Source organism: Mangifera indica, chromosome 11 (assembly GCF_011075055.1).
Source record: "Mangifera indica cultivar Alphonso chromosome 11, CATAS_Mindica_2.1, whole genome shotgun sequence".
Taxonomy (NCBI): Eukaryota; Viridiplantae; Streptophyta; class Magnoliopsida; order Sapindales; family Anacardiaceae; genus Mangifera; species Mangifera indica.
The window spans coordinates 2174188-2193544 of NC_058147.1; the positions used below are offsets into that span (position 1 = coordinate 2174188).

The window sequence follows — 19357 nt, forward strand, 5'->3', positions numbered from 1 at the left end:
CACCAAAATTTTATAACCTTTACTGTTTATAAAATTTTTTGTCGTATCAGAAAATGGTGAGACGCTGTGACTTCTATCCTGGAAGCAACATAAGTTCATAACCATAGGTGATAAGAAAATAAATAATTAAAATAATAGGATAACAATCAGATCCGTTGTCGTCCAGCGGTTAGGATATCTGGCTTTCACCCAGGAGACCCGGGTTCGATTCCCGGCAACGGAATTTTTTAAAATTTTATAATTTCTTAGACTCTCAATTTCTAAAATCCGTTGTTTGATACGTGATTTGTTTATATATTATGTATTTTAATTCGGTCAAATAAATTTTTACAATTTCTTATACACTCTTATTTCTCAAATCCGTTGTTTGATATATGAGTTGTTTATATATTATATATTATAACAATAAAACTATGTGTACCCACTTTGGATACATAAATATGTACATATTTATATTTGTCATCATGTGATTGGATGATTTTAAATTAAAAATAAAACAATAACCAATCATATGATGACACATATGAGTATGTATACATTTGTATACTTAAAATAGGTACACATAATATTGCTCATATTTTAATTCCATCAAAGGACTATTTCCTGTTCAAGTTTTAATATAAAAGTAAATATACATCTATAAAATTTTAAAAACTCAAATATTTATCTGTTATATTATTTTTATTAAAATTTGTTTTTAATTATAAAAGTAAAACCATTATTTAACCAATAATATTAAAAAACTAAAATTTTATCTCATTCATCCTTTATAGTTTAAAAAATTGATAATTTTCTCTCGTCTAAAATTTGAAAAGTTATATTTTTCTCTTTAAAGTTTCATTATTTCCCTTCCTTTTTCAATGACGTTCTCCAACAAACCTCCCATCTGTTAGTACTCTCTCTCGCATCTTGGATTAAAATGCAACCACCATTCTCTAGCCACAAACATGTTCCTTCCCACTATCTTTATCATGTTCATGATTGGAGAATGATCCAGGTCTAGGCAGATTGACATCAGAAGATTTGTTTGATGTCGATTCATCTGTTAGATGAAATTGATCATCTTCGTTCAGTTGAAAAGATAAAGACAGCAAATCGTCTTCATCTTCATCCAATGAAATTGGTTTGGCGAGAAAGTCAATGGTAGAAGAAGAAAATAGTAGAAAAGCCGATCGATGATGGGAACGATATCCGATTGTTGGAGAAGAAAGAAAAAATCTGGAGGATAAATACAGTTTTTTAAAATTTAATTATGAGAGAAAGTTATTAGTTTTATAAATTTATAAAGTTTTAAGAATTAGTGATAAAATGAAAATTTTATTTTTAAATTTAATAGAATATTTGAGTTTTTAATATTATATATATATATATATATATATATATATATATATATATATATATCTTTACATTAAAATTGGATATAAAATAGTACTTTGGCAGTTTAATTCCTTTTAATACTCCACTTACTCTGTGTGCATAAGAGACGATAACAGCGCCAAAGCTTTTTTTTTTAATAGATTGTAACTTTTCAACTTGTAACAGTACCAATATTGCATACAAGCTATGATGGCACACTTCAATTTTCTGTACGACTGTTCGAGCTTCCTTTTTGACAATAGGTTAAAGTCATTGTTGAATATATTTAGGAAATTTCCTACTAAGTGACACAGTCTCTCCATTATTGATTTAGATTATCTATTTTTACAAAGGTTAAATGGTCATTTTCCACAGGAACTCTAATGAAACAAATTTCAATTTCCTACTAGGTGACACATCTTTATTTTATACTGACATCTTAAAATTTTTCCTTTCCTTTTTTTTTTTTTTTTCCTTTTATTATTCTTTCACATTTATTGGTTGCTGGAAAACAGGCAAGACGACTTGACGGAACACCACATCAAAATGGTCAATAATTGGGACTCTGTTCTACCGTCACAGTGTAATCGAGAGAATGAAGGATTTAGTGTTCATGTGAAATTGAAGAATAGGACTACTAGAGATTTGAGTTGCCCTAAAAGCTCACCGCCCCTATAGCCTGATGGCGAGTCACACCGCCGTATGCACAAACAATCAGTCGCCCCAAATTTATAAAATTTAATCGTAAACTGTCATTTAACTGCATTTAAAATAAAGGACATGTTCGTCTTTTGGCAAATTTATAAAAAAAAAAAATAACAATTTTTTGTAATAAATTAAGAATCCAAGCTTAGCAGTAGCGTTAAAATTAGGCCAATGGACTATTTCCCATCTAAACTACGCTAAATTTTCAAAGTTCTTTCGGTTAATTTTGAAAATATCATTTACCCACATGTGATAGGTTAAATTTAACATAATTCTAACCTCTGAAAATTTAATCTCATTTTTCTCCCTAAAAGTTTAAAACCTAATAAAATATGAAGACGACTCGTCTTCCCAGAGAGAGACGAGTCGTCTAGACATCGTTTGGGAAGACGATTTCTCTTTTCAAACGATGTCTCTTGAGTCAGTGGGTTGGGATGGAGTTGAGGTAGGCCGTCGGAGGAAGGAAAACAATCGGGAGGGAGAGACGGTAGATGATAGCTCCAGAGAAAGTGAACGGGTTTTGAAACTAAACCATAAGGGAGAGAAATGTGATCTTTTTAAACTTTATTTAAGAGAGAAAAGTTAGTTTTTTAAATTTAAAAAGAGAAATGAAATCATATTTAAGGTTATTTTTAATATTAAATATAAAATAATGATTTTATCCTTAAAATTAATAAATTTAAACAGTTATGAGTGAATAAATGAGATTTTCAAAATTAACTATAGGACTTTTGAGAATTCAGTATAGTTTAGGTGGGAAATAGTCCTCGGCCTTAAGATTACTCCAATCCCAGTGATACCACTTGCGCCCCACATAACCCACAGACTTTGAAGCCACCCTCAAAATTCTCAATCCATCAAATACATAACCTGTAAAAGGCCCACCGAACCGAAACCATGAAGCACCTGATCCGCATCAGACGTGCGAGATGCCATCTTCTTAGGGCTCCTTGGCCCTACAGCACTAGCCACGTGACAACAACTTTAGTCCTCCCCTTTTTTGGCCAAGCTTCATCAGCTCTCCAGTCTCCACTTTAATCATACTTGTCTATCCATTTCATCTATAAACCTCTCTCTTCTCTTCATCTTTGCTTCGTTCAGGTAATTAATCACGCTTTTCATTTCTGTCTCCTTCCCTTTTATGTTGATTTTTGAAGTTCGTTATAATTCTTACTTTAGTCTTGATATAATTTTTTTTTTGGTTTCATTTGATTTTACTTTTTTTGAATTTGGACGGAGAGTTCAGTGATAAAATCAAATTTAATGTCGCATTATTTCTTATTTCTTCAGCTAAGTTTGACTTTGTTTAAAAAAAACTATAAAATCAAAGAACCAGAGATTTCAAATTTGTTTTTGACGAGATTCTCTTTGATCATCAATGCCGCAAAAGTAAGAAAACTTCTGAATGGATTTGGATTTTATTTCTGATACTGTAATTGTTTGCTTAAAGGTTATTTCAAATGGCTTTACCAACTCTAATCTGTGACACTGAACCATGGAAGGAGTTGAAGGTAACTCTTAGCTCACAACTTTTAAGAAAGTGAAGAGTTAGTGTGGTAATATTTATGAATTTGATGTGGAGTTTATTTCAATTTACAGAATCATGTTGAGGAAATCAAAAAGACTCATCTACGCGGTTTGATGATCGACACAGAGCGGTGCAAGTCAATGATGGTGTATGTATAAGTCTGAATATAGGATTATGTTGTAACTTAAAGATGAGTGGTTTTATGATGTCTTCGTTATGTATGCAGGGAGTTTGATGGGATGTTGTTGGATTACTCACGACAAAATGCCACTGTTGAGACCTTGAATAAACTTTATCAATTGGCAGAGGTGAATTTGAGAAATTTATATTTTCAGGAATTGAATTGTGGATAAGATAAACATGTTTTTCTAATGGTACTACTTTTTCTCGTTCCAGGCTGCTCGTCTCAAAGAGAAGATTAACCGCATGTACAGTGGAGAGCATGTAAGTCGAGGTTTATCTTTGTAGGTTTTTATTTATTAATCTATTGTAAAATTGCATTACAATGGGTGATTTTATCTTTTATTTGTAAGCATGTTTAATGTTATGATTAGGCATAAAAAAGGATATTATGATCACATAAGATTTTGCATTTCGTTTCATTTATGCCTTCAGATAAACAGCACAGAGAATAGATCAGTTCTTCATGTAGCTTTACGAGCTGCAAGAGATGCTGTCATAAACAGTGATGGAAAGAATGTTGTTCCAGAGGTTTGGAAGGTTCTGGACAAGATCCAAGAGTTCTCTGAGAAAGTCCGCAGTGGTTCCTGGGTAATATATTTTCTTTTTTGAAATTAAAAAAAGTTGAGTTACAAATGCCTGAATTATACAGTCATGGGAAACTGTTTGGTAGGTTGGAGCCACTGGAAAATCACTGAAGGATGTTATAGCCGTTGGTATTGGTGGCAGTTTCTTAGGTCCTCTCTTTGTGCACACAGCTCTCCAGACAGGTATTGCTAGACACATTATAATTTTCCTATGCAGTTGTTTTCCTTTTCCTTACAAAAATTTGAGATTCATAATTCATTACCATTGAACCAAGACAAAATTAGTGAATACTGAGTGATGTCAACTTGCAGATCCTGAGGCTGTCCAAACTTCTAGAGGACGCCAATTACGATTGTGAGTCGTTTTATGTCACCTTTAGTTTATTAATGGAGTCTTCTGTATCAAATAGGTCTTGAAGTAGATGCTATACATTTTTCCAAATTTGTCATAACTTCTTTTTTGCACCTGCCACAGTCTTGCAAATGTTGATCCTGTTGATGTTGCTAAAAGTATAGCGGGACTAAACCCTGAAACTACCCTTGGTATTGTTTTCTATCCTATTCTTTTCTCAAATTGTATATTGTATTTATGGTACTTTAAGTGCCTTATCTCACTGGGATCCTTTGTGTTGGGGTTCATGTATTTGTGCAGTTGTAGTGGTTTCAAAGACTTTTACAACAGCTGAAACCATGTTGAATGCTCGAACCCTGAGGGAATGGATTTCAGTTGCTCTTGGGTTAGTACAGTGATCATATTACTTTTCTTCAATAATATGGCTGTCTTGTTCATTTCAGGTTTTGGAATTAGTTAGTGTAATGATTTGTATTAATCTAGAAAATTCTGAAATAAAATTTAAATAAATTATGCCACGTAAATTTGGAAGTGACAAAACGTTGTACTCTAAAATCTGAATAATGCTGGCTAAAATTCTTTCATGTTGAGTCTTCAAATAATGTTGGCTATGATTTTATTTGAAATCTGAAATTTATGAAATGCAAAAGATTATTTTTCCTCTTTATCAAAAATACTTCAGATTTTGGAATGTTAGATATTTTGTAGTAATTGATTTCTGATGTGTTATTACTCTCTGTATCTTTCTGGTTTAACTTTTGAATTTCATGTGATAATGAATGTGTTTATAGGCCTTCTGCCGTTGCAAAGCACATGGTAGCAGTCAGCACTAATCTTATGGTAAACTCTTTCTTCCTTTCTGCATTTTGGTGATAATGCAGCCTGGTGTAACATGAATCTAATCTGTGCCAACCATTATTTAATTAAACATACCTTGTTGACAATATATTCTTGTTTACATTGCAGCTTGTAGAAAAGTTTGGCATTGATCCTAATAATGCATTTGCATTCTGGGATTGGGTTGGTGGACGGTATAGTGGTAAGTTTGTTTTCTCACTTCTTTTATTGGGAATTTTTGCTAATTAATGGTTGATTGCTAATTGAATTGCTGGTTGCAGTTTGCAGTGCTGTTGGGATGTTGCCTCTATCTCTTCAATACGGTTTCTCAGTTGTGGAGAAGTATGCCACCTCTTTTGATTTAATTTGAGTAGTCTGGGTTTCCTATATGATATGTGTTCCACCACTGACTTGTTATACTGCATGCTATGTGAATTTTTAGTGGAATTCCCAAAGTAGTCTTGATTTTGAAGGGAAATATATACTGCTTCAAATGTAACTTTATAAAAAGTAGAAATAAATTATAGAAATGCCATTTGTTTCCTTTGCCCTTGCTTTTCAGTTGTATTACCATAATGTCAGTACTATATCTTAAAAAGTAGCTTTGATGACTATTGAATTAGAATTTTTCACATAAAAGATTACATGAAAAATAAATGAAGCTACCAATTTTTTTCAGTCTTTCAGACTTGTGTTTCTACATTAGCCTTTCTGTTTTTCCCCTTAACTAGGTGATTTGCTTTGTTCCTTTAAATATAAAGTTCTAGGTTTTAACCCATCCTCAATTTAAATAGATTCTTTGACACTTTTTCCTCTCTCTCTCTTTTTTTTTTAAATTTTGATATGATGCTGGTGTATACTTCGGTAAGATATTCTATTTTTCTGTTTAAGGTTCTTGAAGGGAGCTTCAAGCATTGATCAACATTTCTATTCAGCGCCTTTTGATAAAAATATACCTGTAAGTGCCTTAATTGCTCAATGCCATGAATTTTGTTTTTAAGCTCGACATACATAACCAATAGACATAAATAATCTAACCATAGAGGTTATCTCTGGTAAGACTTTGGTGGTCATAAAATGCTGTTGATAGGTCTCTTCAGAGATTCTGCATAGACTGTTTAGTGATATTCTGTCAGTGGTTCAGGTACTGCTGGGTTTATTGAGCATATGGAATGTTTCATTTCTCGGATATCCTGCCAGGGTGAGTATATTCTGCTTCAGATGAATTTGACTTGCCAGTGCCACTTCTTGGGCACTATCTAGTCTTTTTGTCAAATATTCATCTCCTAACACACTGTTAATTCTCCAGGCTATCTTGCCTTACACCCAAGCCCTGGAAAAGTTGGCTCCACACATTCAACAGGCACGTTTACCCTAGCTTCTTTTTTCTCTCTCTTTTCTTCAGAAAAGACAAAACAGATTGTCTTTAAAAGATGATTATACCTTTCTAATTTGCTTGAATTTAGGTTAGCATGGAGAGTAACGGCAAGGGGGTTTCAATTGATGGTGTGCTTCTTCCCTTTGAAGCTGGTGAAATTGATTTTGGTGAACCTGGAACAAACGGTCAGCACAGCTTTTATCAACTAATTCACCAGGTATGCATCTAAAAGAATTGTTAATAATAACAATGTTAACAACTTTAAATTTGTACGTATAAATATTCATCATTAGTTAAAATGAATCCTTAAATTCTGAAAGTGCATGCAAGAAAAGGTTCCCTACCTTTTAATATTCTTTGTTGTTAATCTGGCTTTCTTTTATCAACATGTGACCCCTGTCTAATGAGCTGAATCCTCGTAGCTTAAGTTAATAATTTTGATGCTGATAATGTGTTATAGCATCCAAATGTTTTGTCATCTTTAAGGAAATAAAGAACTTTGTGAGATTTTAAACTAACTCATCTTCCTGAAACATTCAGGGGCGTGTAATTCCTTGTGATTTTATTGGTGTTGTAAAGAGCCAGCAACCTGTTTACCTGAAAGGTGGTTATAAGTTTTTATTTGATCTTCTGAGTGAATTTTATTGTTGATGGCAGTTTGGATGGGGTATACTTTGGCTATTTGTTTAGTGTCATTGAACATAAGTCTGCATTCTTGTTGTAGGGGAAGTGGTTAGTAACCATGATGAACTCATGTCTAACTTTTTTGCACAGCCAGATGCTCTAGCTTATGGGAAGGTAAATTTTATTTCTGTCTCATGGTCGCACTTATTGTACATTCCTGTGGTTCGCTATGTATTCTTTAGTTTGCATTGATCTGGTTTTAATTTGTACTTTGTTGTAGTGTTTTACCATTCCCAGTAAGTTAAGAAATGATCATGCCCTGTAATTTTTTTTTTTTAACTCTTGCGTGTGATTCTTTATGAGACATATGAGACACTTGCCTGTAAGTGCAGAATCTAATTAAACATCTTTCTCTTGCAGACACCAGAACAGTTGCAAAAAGAGAATGTTCCACCACATCTAATTCCTCACAAGGTAATTTTCTGCTTCTGTACAAGAGCTCTGGTTTAGAACTAAATGAAAGTCCTAACTATTGTGTCATAAATCATAGACTTTCTCTGGCAATCGGCCTTCTCTCAGCCTTCTGCTTCCAACATTAAGTGCTTACAATATTGGACAGGTGCATAGTTTCTTACTCCTTTTTTGAGGCTGATTTGTGTCTCTAATCCTTTTAACTCGTTGGATTCTTCAAATCATTTGAAATATATTACTCTTATCCATGTGCTTCTTGTGTTTTTTAGTATTTTGAGTTGAGAAAAATATGTTTGAATTCTCTAAATTTTGGCTTTTTAGTAGATCAACAAACATCTTTACCAGTTTGCTAATATGTTGATTTTCGAAATTACAATATTACTAACCTGATATGTATGTGTGATTGTTGCAATGAACTGAACTGACATTCTACATGTGTTGACATCTGTGATGGTCACTTCAAAAGTGGATATATTTTTGTTTACTATAGCCAAAGTGTTGCATGCTAGATCCTACAAATATGTGCATGTTCCTTTTCCTTCCTATAGTGTCAATGTAAACTAACTATCTGCTGAGCAATACAATTGCCATCTGTTTTCTCCAGTTGTTGGCGATCTATGAACACAGAATTGCTGTGGAAGGTTTCATATGGGGCATTAATTCTTTTGATCAGTGGGGAGTTGAGCTAGGGAAGGTATGTGTCCCCTACAAAATAATTGTATGATGCGGATTGTTTACTTTCTAAGATGAAGACTGTATTGCCTGTTTCTACTTGTGTCACTTTTCAGTGTTTTCATGCTATCACTTTTGCCCTTTGCCTCATTCTCCCGTAGTTACAAGTGTAGCTTAAAATACCCACTTCTTATTTGTGAATGCAGTCGCTGGCTACTCAAGTCAGAAAGCAACTTCATGCCTCTCGTACTGAAGGCGAACCAGTTGAGGGCTTTAATTTCAGTACCAAAACACTGCTAACAAGATACCTAGAGGTACAGTATCGAATAGTGTCAGTATGAAGTGTCTACCAGTACAAAAGTTATCTTGACTTGTTATTCTTAGTGCTTTTTAGATGCATCCACCTTTTGAATGAGTTTCTTTGTCTTTCTATCTACGGTGTCCAAACCTCTGCTTTTACTTTACAGGCAAGTAAGGATATCCCAGCAGATCCGCCTACTCTTCTGCCGCGGATATAAGTGGCTTTTGCTAAAAATAGCTCGGAGATGTTGTAAGAACTGATGGTTCTGGATTCATATCTCATAGACATAACAAAGTTTTTACTGATACTTAACGTATGCAATTGCCCCAATGCTAAAAGATCATAAACAATCATAATTTTCAAATAAGAGATGCAATGCATCTACTTTAGTAAAGTTATGTCAGTGTTTGATTTCTATATGAAGAGCTAAATGCAACGTTCTTTGTGGTGTTCTTTATATGGCTTGTATCGTAGCAGTTGGAAAACTATTCAAAATCTTGAAAGTTTGATTGTGCACAAATCCGTTAGCCTGGTTACTGCAAGTTGAGAACGAAATTTCTCAATTTGTAGAAGCTTAAGTAGGGCTGGATTCAGTGAATTTTTGTTTTCTTTCACAACAAACCTTTGACAATACTGTCCATCAATTCAAATAAGTTTAAATTTGATGTGGGTATTATAGACTTAAACTAAGCTCATGCCAAACTTATCGTGGTTCAACTCCTCGAATCCACCCTAAACAATGGATGGCTCTGCCTTTTACAGAAGAAAAAAGCATTTAAAGGGCAGTATCAACCTCTATTTCGTACAACTGAAGATTGCAAAACAAGTCATTTGGTTGCACACCACCTCTTCATTAAAACAACCACAAAACATTGAGTTTATGATACCGTAGAAGTCTAACATGGCTGTCCACCAACAAAGATGTTCAGACGCCGGTAGATCCAAAACCCCCTTCACCTCTGACAGTGGAGTCCAAATCTTCAACCTCTAGAACATTAGGGGTCAAGATTTCCTCAATAATCAGCTGGGCAATTCGATCGCCTACTTTCACTTCGAAATCAACATCCGAATGATTAAACAAAATCACCCCAACTGGACCCCTGTAATCCGCATCTATGACTCCTGCTCCCACGTCTATCGAATGCTTCCACGCTAGCCCCGATCTTGGCGCTACAAAAAACCCAATCCCGTCATTGTTTATTAAAGAAGAAAAAGAAACAAGTAAACGGGATTTATAGCATGATAAATACCAATACGGGCGTAGGTTCCCTCCGGGATTGCGATGCTCAGATCTGTTGGTACAAGAGCTTTTCCTCTGGCTGGCACCTTCGTCTCCGTCGCGCTATAGGCAGAAACGGAAATGAAACAAATCCATAATTCAATAGTTAATCATTCTAGATATTTACCGAAAGAAAGTATCAGAAGGTTTTTGTACTTACCTAGAAAGATCGTAGCCTGCGGCGAGGGGAGAACCTCTTGAAGGCAAAACAGCCTTTTCGGAGAGTTTTTTCACCCTCAAAAGAGAACCACCGCTTTGCGAAGCTTCGTGAACACCGTTTTGATCGAGTTTCGGGATCTTTTGAGATGGCTCTTTGACTTCTGGACTGCCGTTTTGTACCTCTGGTTGAGCCATCTTGAAAACAAATTTTGGCGATCGCAAAGGATTTGGATAATGAGAGAAAAGGGACCTCGGCGGATAATTATATAGAGAAAAACCCCGGACTCGTGATTTTCCAAAACTGAAGGCGCCAAACCTTCCCGCCATTTCTCCTCTATGTGCGCTGAACACACTACAGTACGCACCTTGCACAGCCGCTGGCAATAAATTTTGGACTGCAAATAACTTATACAAGAAAGACCCTGATGGAGTACGAGCAACCGTATTGTTCCTGCAAATTTAACCGGGGAATGAAATGATTTAAAAATTGATAAAACTTAACCTTTAATGAAATCATTTCTGTTCATTTCATTTTATGGAATAAAAAACCATTAAATATAATTTCTCTAGAAGAATTTACAATTTTCGAAATCAAAGATTAGAAATTTCATGGACTAAATCTGCGGCAGGAAAGCTAACTCAACCTAAAATATAAGGCAATTTTGATATAAAGGTAACAATAAAAATGTCTATAAGCATTAATAAGTTAGGTCTGTTTGGGAAGGGAAAATAAAGATAGGTTATATAAGAAACCTCTATCTTAAGATTTAACAAATTATTAAGATATACTTGATTTTATTATAATTATATTTTTATTTATTAATTTTTTTTAAAAAATAATATTTTTAACTAATATAATAAATAACTTTAAAAAATATTTTAGAATAATTATGATTAAAAGTATTTAAATAAAAAAATATAATTAAATACAATAATTATTTATATTTATCTAATTTTATCAAACATAAAGTAATTTTTCAGATTATTTATCTTCAAGATAATTTTTTTTATTTTAGTAATAAAATATTTTCAAAACTAATTACTTTTTTGTAATTAAATTTTATGTATAATGAGTAACTCATAATTATTATATTAGTTAAATTAAAATTTTAATTTTAAAATCCCATTTAAAGAGATTTGCACTTGTATCTTCTCTGCATAAACTTTTCTTTTAGGGAAATTTTAAAAAATGGCCAAAATGCCCTCCCATTAAGCAAAAATACCCAAGATCACTATTTTCAAGCCAAAATGCCCAAAATCACTGTTCCAAAAAAAAAAAATGCCTATGCCTTTTTTTAATACCAAAACTACCCTTTCCCTTATATTTATATAACTCTCCCACTTACTATAGGGTTTTAATGTAATTTTAGATAAATATGAGGGGTTTTTGGATATTTTACATTATAAAGGCATTTTGATATTTATTTATTTATTTCAAACTTTTTCTAAAATACCAAAATTACCCTTCCCTTCATTTATATAACTCCCCTCACTCATTATAGGGTTAAAATAATTTTAGATAAATATGAGGGGTTTTTGGATATTTTACATTATAAAGGCATTTTAATTTTTCAATTTTTAGAATTCGAATTTCAGTTCCGTTTTTTGGAATTTCACCGTTTTACGATATATCGATTCGTATTTTTCAGATTTCTGAAGGATTTTCCGTTTGTTGTCATTCTAGGGTTTTTCAACTTTTACAATTCGAATTTCAGTTCCGTTTTTTCGGATTTCATCGTTTTACGAGATATCGACTCATATTTTTCAGATTTCCGAAGAATTTTTCGTTTGTTGCCATTCTAGGGTTTTTCAACTTTTAGAATTCGAATTTCAGTTTCGTTTTTTCCGATTTCACCGTTTTACGAGATATCGACTCGTATTTTTCAGATTTCTGAAGGATTTTTCGATTGTTGCCATTCTAGGGTTTTTCAACTTTTAGAATTCGAATTTTAGTTCAGTTTTTTCGAATTTCACTGTTTGACGAGATATGGACTCATATTTTTCAGATTTCCGAAGGATTTTTCGTTTGTTGCCATTCTAGGGTTTTTCAACTTTTAGAATTCGAATTTCAGTTTCATTTTTTCGGATTTCACCGTTTTACGAGATATCGACTCGTATTTTTCAGATTTCTGAAGGATTTTTCGATTGTTGCCATTCTAGGGTTTTTCAATTTTTAGAATTAGAATTTCAGTTCCGTTTTTTCGAATTTCACCGATCGACGAGATATCGACTCGTATTTTCAGATTTCTGAAGGATTTTTCGATTGTTGCCATTCTAGGGTTTTTCAACTTTTAGAATTTGAATTTTAGTTCCGTTTTTTCGGATTTCACCGTTTTACAAGATATCGACTCGTATTTTTCAGATTTCTGAAGAATTTTTCGATTGTTTCCATTCTAAGGTTTTTCAACTTTTAGAATTGGAATTTCAGTTCCATTTTTTCAGATTTCACCGTTTTACGAGATATCGACTCGTATTTTTCAGATTTCTGAAGAATTTTTCGATTGTTTCCATTCTAGGGTTTTTCAACTTTTAGAATTGGAATTTCAGTTCCGTTTTTTCAGATTTCACCGTTTTACGAGATATCGACTCGTATTTTTTAGATTTTTGAAGAATTTTTCGATTGTTTCCATTCTAGGGTTTTTCAACTTTTAGAATTCAAATTTCAGTTCCGTTTTTTCGAATTTCACCGTTTTACGATATATCGACGCGTATTTTTCAGATTTCTGAAGGATTTTTCGATTGTTGCCATTCTAGGGTTTTTCAACTTTTACAATTCGAATTTCAATTTTATTTTTTTGAATTTCATCATTTTACGAGATATGGACTTGTATTTTCCAGATTTTCGAAGGATTGTTGGATTTGGTGTTAATTTATTTCATTATTACTATATTTTCTCTAATTTGTTTCAAGTGTGTAAATGTTTGAGTAATTATACGTTTTTATTGTTTTTTTATGACAAGATTATTTAAAAAATGAACTCAAATACGATACACATCCATATATAACCACAAATAAAGTATATCATATACATATGAACATACAATAAATATATACATCTAAACATAGGAATAACGATAAATATACATCCGTGAGCTACTCGATACAATAAAAATATAACTGTGTCGCTAATCGTCGACGCATAGAGGTAGACGACTCTCGGGGAAAAACGTAGCTCCGTGCCAACGCCAAACACTCAAAAAATCGCAACATAAAGACGCCACAGTCACCGGAGCCCAAACCCTGCTGAGGGACATCCGACGCTCGATGTAAAGTGAGGGGATCACGTCGTGGAGTCCTCCTAGAAGCTGTCCAAAAAGTCGTCGCCTCTAATAACGCGGGAATAAAGGTCATGTACGGTCGCATGCGCTGCTCCAGAGTCCCTATATTCCCCGAATATGAAACATCTGAATCGTACACCGTAATCGACCACTCACGGAAATCTATAACTCCGGCGACCCAATGTGCGTTCTCGAAGTTTATAGGGATGAAAACTTATAAACAATGAGACATTTTAGTTACTTATCGTTGTCGTTAACCAATTGAATATAACAGAAATATATATAAACTCTACCTGATCGACCATCCCCCATGGTTTGTACATCAATCCCGGGGTGTACGATGCATCAACCATCCTCGTGAAGAGCCCCGAAAACTCAAACTCTCCAATCGGTGTGGTCTGCCAACTCTTCCAGGCCATCTCAATATGGCCTCCGAAGAATGTGTGGGCAGTCGTCCAACGCTGTGAGATAGTCGACTGGTGATCATCCTGCTGCCGACGTAATAAAGCCAAAAAGGAATCCACATGCTACAATGGTATAAACAAGTTCGCGTGTTAGTTATTAATAAATATATCTAGCTTTTTATCAAATTATATAGTATAGACAACTCACATCGTCGGTCAACCATTCGCGCAACTCTACAACAAGCCTCCAGAAGCTGTCCTTTGACTTCGACCCGATGAAGTAGACATCATGTGAGTCGGAAGCCGCGGCGCTGGTGTACCACGTGAGGAAAGATTCCTCACGCTCAGAGGCAGAGGATGGAATGGCCGTAGGTCGTTGCCGTTTCGCCCTCCCTTTGAGTGGATTCGTATACGGGGTGCGAACCAGCGGACCCTTCCGGACGATCCGGCCACGTGCTGTACGAATCATCTGCATGATCCCAAAAAAATAATTAATTCATCATTCATATTACGCAACAATTAACATTAATCGATTTATCTTACCTTCTCCACGTATGCGGGAGGAGGTTTAGCTGGAGAATCTTGAAACACGGTCAAGTCCACCACGCGTGCTCCCTCGGCAGACTAGAAAATACAAATTTTGAACATCTCAATGACCAGTATATACAACTATTTATATACTAAGTATAATTGATATACCTCAATAGGGATGGCCTCAAAATCGTCCTCCTGGAAGTCCTCCTCCTGTGAACCAATATCCACAATTTTTTTTGTCGAGCTCGGGATATCAGCAAGTAACCATAATCGCTCGTCCTGAAAAACAGTCAAAACATCATTAAATAAATAATATAATTGAAAAGACAGATCAATCAATGACAATTTAAAAATAAAGTTAACCTGAACTTCCGGGGAAGGTGTTCGGGGAGAACCCTCGATCGATGCAACAGAAGGACTAACCGGTGCGTCCTTCGGGCCACTACCCTAAGATATTAGTAATAATAACTTAATTAGTGACATTTCATATATAACAATACCATAATATAATAATGACATTTAACAATAAATATAAATTTGAAATATCATACGGACCTCGTGTGGGTGACGGGATGGTATTGCGGTATCAACAGGGGATGTCGGTGGGATATCCTCGTCTCTCTCCTGTGCGAATGTAATAATAGTTGTCAGAATAATAACACTGTAGACATTTTATGTAAGTAATAAATTAAAAGTGGTTTTACAACCTGAGCGACGGAGGCTGGATATGAACGCGTGATGATGTCCTCCAAACGAGTCATACGATCCTCTAATCGAGTCATCTGGGAAGAGATATCGTCACGAAAACTGGATATCTCACGTAAAATCGTAGCACTCCAGTGTGCTAATGTAGCATCTAATGTAGCAAAACTGGGTGATGCGAATGGGGGACATTGCTCGGTGGCATGATGGGTGGAATCGTCGTGTAGTCCAGGGTGGTCCTCCACTGCAGGATGGTCTGTCTGTGGACTCTGAACAGGATGCTGAATGGGCTCCTCATGTGTCTCGGAAGTCTCCACGGGTACATCTGAAGGGCCTGAGGATGGAGAAGCCCCGTCTGTAGCAGCGATCGGAACCGAAGAAGATGAGGAAGAATCAGCATCGGGTAAACCGGTGTACTCACGAATCTCAGCGTACCACGGTAAACCCTCCTCGATCGATGATGGCTCAAGAGGGAATGTAACATCCTCCTAATGATGAAGATATATAAGTCAAAATAATTGTAACATATAATGAATTAATCAACTTATTAATTAACTAGTACATACCGGATCACCACTGAAAATACGCCCTATATGAGTCCAACTAGGGACGTCTCGCGTACGCCACCTCAACATCCGGGGGGACGAATAGAGATCGACAAGGTCAATCCAATCGTGTAACGTCTCTAGAGTCTCGTATATCCAAAACTGTAATATAATCATTTACGATGTAAATAAATCAATTTATATTTTTGTCAATTAATATATATAAATGATAATATAAAACTTACCTGAAATGCGAACGGAAATCCGTAAAGGTCGTATTTACGGATTTCCGGCATCCGTCCAGAACAGACTCTCTCACTCGCCTGTGACATAGAATCGTATGTCATCTGCCACACAACAACGCCCCACGGGTAGGAATTAAACCCGTCCAAATGATCAACTAACTGGAAGTAATCCGTGGACACCTTCTTTCGTCGATCATTCCCCAACAAAACAATGTGAAGAATATACAACAAGGCCATCTTGACAGCGTCAATATCGTCAGCCCCCCATGGCCTCGACAAGAAAATACGCTCTAAGTCATGATACTGCACCGTCAAAAAACCTCGAAAGTAAGTATCTCTGATCCGATGTCCGGAAGAGCGAGGCATATATGAAGAGACATCAGTCCGTCGACTAAACGATAGACCTGTGACTAGTGCAAACTCGAACGGACTAAATCTGACATCAACCCCACTAACCCTGAACCAAAACTCGTCTCTGGTAGATGGTCGATGTAACTGTCGGAGTAGAAACGCATGAACCAACATCCCGGAGAATTTGGTTTCGGGTAAACGAAGGAGATACCCGAAACATGTCCTCTCAAATAGTCGTAGCTGATCTGGGGTCAATGTAGCAGTAATCCGAGATAATGCGGCACGCTGTGCACGACATATCGCCTCTGCCCGGAAGTGTCTGGTCTCGTCAGGGATTCGCAGCTCGCTGTCAACCCGTCTTCTTTTGCGAGAAATATCCTGAGACAATGTAAAAAATTCGTTAGACATGAGTAAAAACAAATATGTAAACAAATGTATACGTGGAAAAAACATAAAAATATGAAAAATCCTAGAATGGGAACATTCAAAAAATCCTTCGGAAATCTGAAAAATACGAGTCTATATCACGTAAAACGATGAAATTTGAAAAAACGGAATTGAAATTCGAATTCTAAAAGTTGAAAAATCCTAGAACGGGAACAATCGAAAATCCTTCGGAAATCTTAAAAATACGAGTCCATATCTCGTAAAACGATGAAATCCGAAAAAACGGAATTGAAATTCGAATTCTAAAAGTTGAAAAATCCTAGAACGGGAACAATCGAAAATCCTTCGAAAATCTTAAAAATACGAGTCCATATCTCGTAAAACGATGAAATACGAAAAAACGGAATTGAAATTCGAATTCTAAAAGTTGAAAAACCCTAGAATGGGAACAATCGAAAAATCCTTCGGAAATCTGAAAAATACGAGTCCATATCTCGTGAAACGATGAAATACGAAAAAACGGAATTGAAATTCGAATTCTAAAAGTTGAAAAACCCTAGAATGGGAACAATCGAAAAATCCTTCGGAAATCTGAAAAATACGAGTCCATATCTCGTAAAACGATGAAATCCGAAAAAACGGAATTGAAATTTGAATTCTAAAAGTTGAAAAATCCTAGAACGGGAACAATCGAAAAATCCTTCGGAAATCTTAAAAATACGAGTCCATATCTCGTAAAACGATGAAATACGAAAAAACGGAATTAAAATTCGAATTCTAAAAGTTGAAAAACCCTAGAATGGAAACAATCAAAAAATCCTTCGAAAATCTGAAAAATACGAGTCCATATCTCGTAAAACGATGAAATCCGAAAAAACGGAATTGAAATTCGAATTCTAAAAGTTGAAAAATCCTAGAACGGGAACAATCGAAAAATCCTTCGGAAATCTTAAAAATACGAGTCCATATCTCGTAAAACGATGAAATACGAAAAAACGGAATTGAAATTCGAATTCTAAAAGTTGAAAAACCCTAGAATGGAAACAATAAAAAAATCCTTCGGAAATCTGAAAAATACGAGTCCATATCGCGTAAAACGATGAAATCCGAAAAACGGAATTGAAATTCGAATTCTAAAAGTTGAAAAACCCTAGAATGGGAACAATCGAAAAATCCTTCGAAAATCTTAAAAATACGAGTCCATATCTCGTAAAACGATGAAATCCGAAAAAACGGAATTGAAATTCGAATTCTAAAAATAGAAAAACCCTAGAATGGAAACAATCGAAAAATCCTTCGGAAATCTGAAAAATACGAGTCCATATCTCGTAAAACGATAAAATTCGAAAAAACGGAATTAAAATTCGAATTCTAAAAGTTGAAAAACCCTAGAATGGAAACAATCAAAAAATTCTTCGGAAATCTGAAAAATACGAGTCCATATCTCGTAAAACGATGAAATCCGAAAAAACGGAATTGAAATTCGAATTCTAAAAGTTGAAAAATCCTAGAATGGGAACAATCAAAAAATCCTTCGGAAATCTTAAAAATACGAGTCCATATCGCGTAAAACGATGAAATTCGAAAAAACGGAATTGAAATTCGAATTCTAAAAGTTGAAAAACCCTAGAACAGAAAAAACGGATATAAAATTCGAAAAGTACACAATCAAAACCCTAGATAAGAAAAATCTCAATTTACCCCCTCATGAAAACTGAAAATCTAAAGGTCCACTGAAAATCTAAGGAATTTCCCCAGCTTCCCAATATTTTAAAAAAGCTACTTTTCCCCCCAAAAACAGCCAATCTTGGCTGCACGTGGACTGGACGATTTTGACGTGGGAAACACTGTTCCCACGTCGGACTGCCGATCTCTTCGGCAGTCATTTTCGGCCAAATTTTGGTCGTTTCAGCCTCCGATTTTCACATAAATCAAATCTACACCTTGTCTAACACAAAACCCCTCAATCAATTTAACAAAAACAACCAAGAATCAAAACATTTTAAGCATTATTCAAACCGTAAACCCTAAAATTTCAAACCGAAAAATCTCAATCAAATCTCAATAATATGAGCAATAATTTGATCCAAACAAGATTAAGGGAGATATACTAACCTTCTTTGCCATTTGTGGGTGCCGGAAATCAAGAAAATTGACGGAAATCGACGGAAATCGGATCGCCCGTGGGATGAACGTGGGTACGTGAAATTTGAGAGAAATTTTAGGGTAATTTCGTAATATTAACGTGGGAAATAGCAATTTTTTCTGTGTAATATATATGGACATTTTCGTAATTTTGCAAAACTCGCGTTGACGTGATAAATTTCAAAAAAACCCCACGTGGGATAAGAATTTCCCACGTCACCCCAATTGTTTCAAAAAGCTATGTTTCCCCCCCGAAATTAGGCTGAACGTGGGCTTATTGATTTTAACGTGGGAAACACTGTTTCCACGTCGGACTGCCGATCTCTTCTGCAGTCTT

At 35.1% G+C, this 19357-nt stretch overlaps 2 protein-coding genes and 1 non-coding gene across 3 annotated transcripts; 2 read left to right on the top strand and 1 right to left on the bottom strand.

Moving 5' to 3' along the window:
* The first annotated feature begins 151 nt into the window (after positions 1 to 151).
* Positions 152 to 223, top strand: TRNAE-UUC. Its single transcript has one exon. It is a non-coding gene; the product is annotated as a tRNA-Glu (tRNA).
* A 2771-nt stretch (positions 224 to 2994) lies between these two features.
* Positions 2995 to 9448, top strand: LOC123229456 (glucose-6-phosphate isomerase, cytosolic 2B). The gene is made up of 24 exons (XM_044655270.1): positions 2995 to 3162; positions 3512 to 3572; positions 3661 to 3737; positions 3816 to 3897; positions 3986 to 4033; positions 4205 to 4360; positions 4443 to 4539; positions 4669 to 4711; positions 4832 to 4899; positions 5009 to 5093; positions 5500 to 5548; positions 5675 to 5747; positions 5827 to 5887; positions 6437 to 6503; positions 6690 to 6746; positions 6855 to 6908; positions 7012 to 7140; positions 7464 to 7527; positions 7648 to 7721; positions 7968 to 8021; positions 8098 to 8166; positions 8623 to 8712; positions 8897 to 9004; positions 9158 to 9448. Exons 2-24 carry the CDS (start codon positions 3522 to 3524, stop codon positions 9206 to 9208), a joined length of 1707 nt encoding a protein of 568 aa, XP_044511205.1. The 5' UTR covers positions 2995 to 3162; positions 3512 to 3521; the 3' UTR covers positions 9209 to 9448.
* A 166-nt stretch (positions 9449 to 9614) lies between these two features.
* Positions 9615 to 10896, bottom strand: LOC123229457 (deoxyuridine 5'-triphosphate nucleotidohydrolase). Its single transcript, XM_044655271.1, has 3 exons — positions 10431 to 10896; positions 10242 to 10333; positions 9615 to 10161 (listed from the first exon to the last, which is right to left on the bottom strand). The coding sequence occupies exons 1-3, from the start codon at positions 10754 to 10756 to the stop codon at positions 9917 to 9919; spliced, it is 663 nt and encodes a 220-aa protein (XP_044511206.1). The 5' UTR covers positions 10757 to 10896; the 3' UTR covers positions 9615 to 9916.
* Between the last annotated feature and the right edge of the window lie 8461 nt (positions 10897 to 19357).

What these genes read in the sequence shown, in the direction of transcription:
- LOC123229456 (XM_044655270.1), top strand. Translation starts at nt 3,522, where the DNA reads ATGGCTTTACCAACTCTAATCTGTGACACTGAACCATGGAAGGAGTTG. An exon ending in AACCATGGAAGGAGTTGAAG is followed by an intron (nt 3,573 to 3,660) that starts GTAACTCTTAGC and finishes TTCAATTTACAG; the next exon opens with AATCATGTTGAGGAAATCAA. An exon ending in TGGATTTCAGTTGCTCTTGG is followed by an intron (nt 5,094 to 5,499) that starts GTTAGTACAGTG and finishes ATGTGTTTATAG; the next exon opens with GCCTTCTGCCGTTGCAAAGC.
- LOC123229457 (XM_044655271.1), bottom strand. Translation starts at nt 10,756, where the DNA reads ATGGCGGGAAGGTTTGGCGCCTTCAGTTTTGGAAAATCACGAGTCCGG. An exon ending in GCAGGCTACGATCTTTCTAG is followed by an intron (nt 10,334 to 10,430) that starts GTAAGTACAAAA and finishes TTCTGCCTATAG; the next exon opens with CGCGACGGAGACGAAGGTGC. An exon ending in GGGAACCTACGCCCGTATTG is followed by an intron (nt 10,162 to 10,241) that starts GTATTTATCATG and finishes GGTTTTTTGTAG; the next exon opens with CGCCAAGATCGGGGCTAGCG.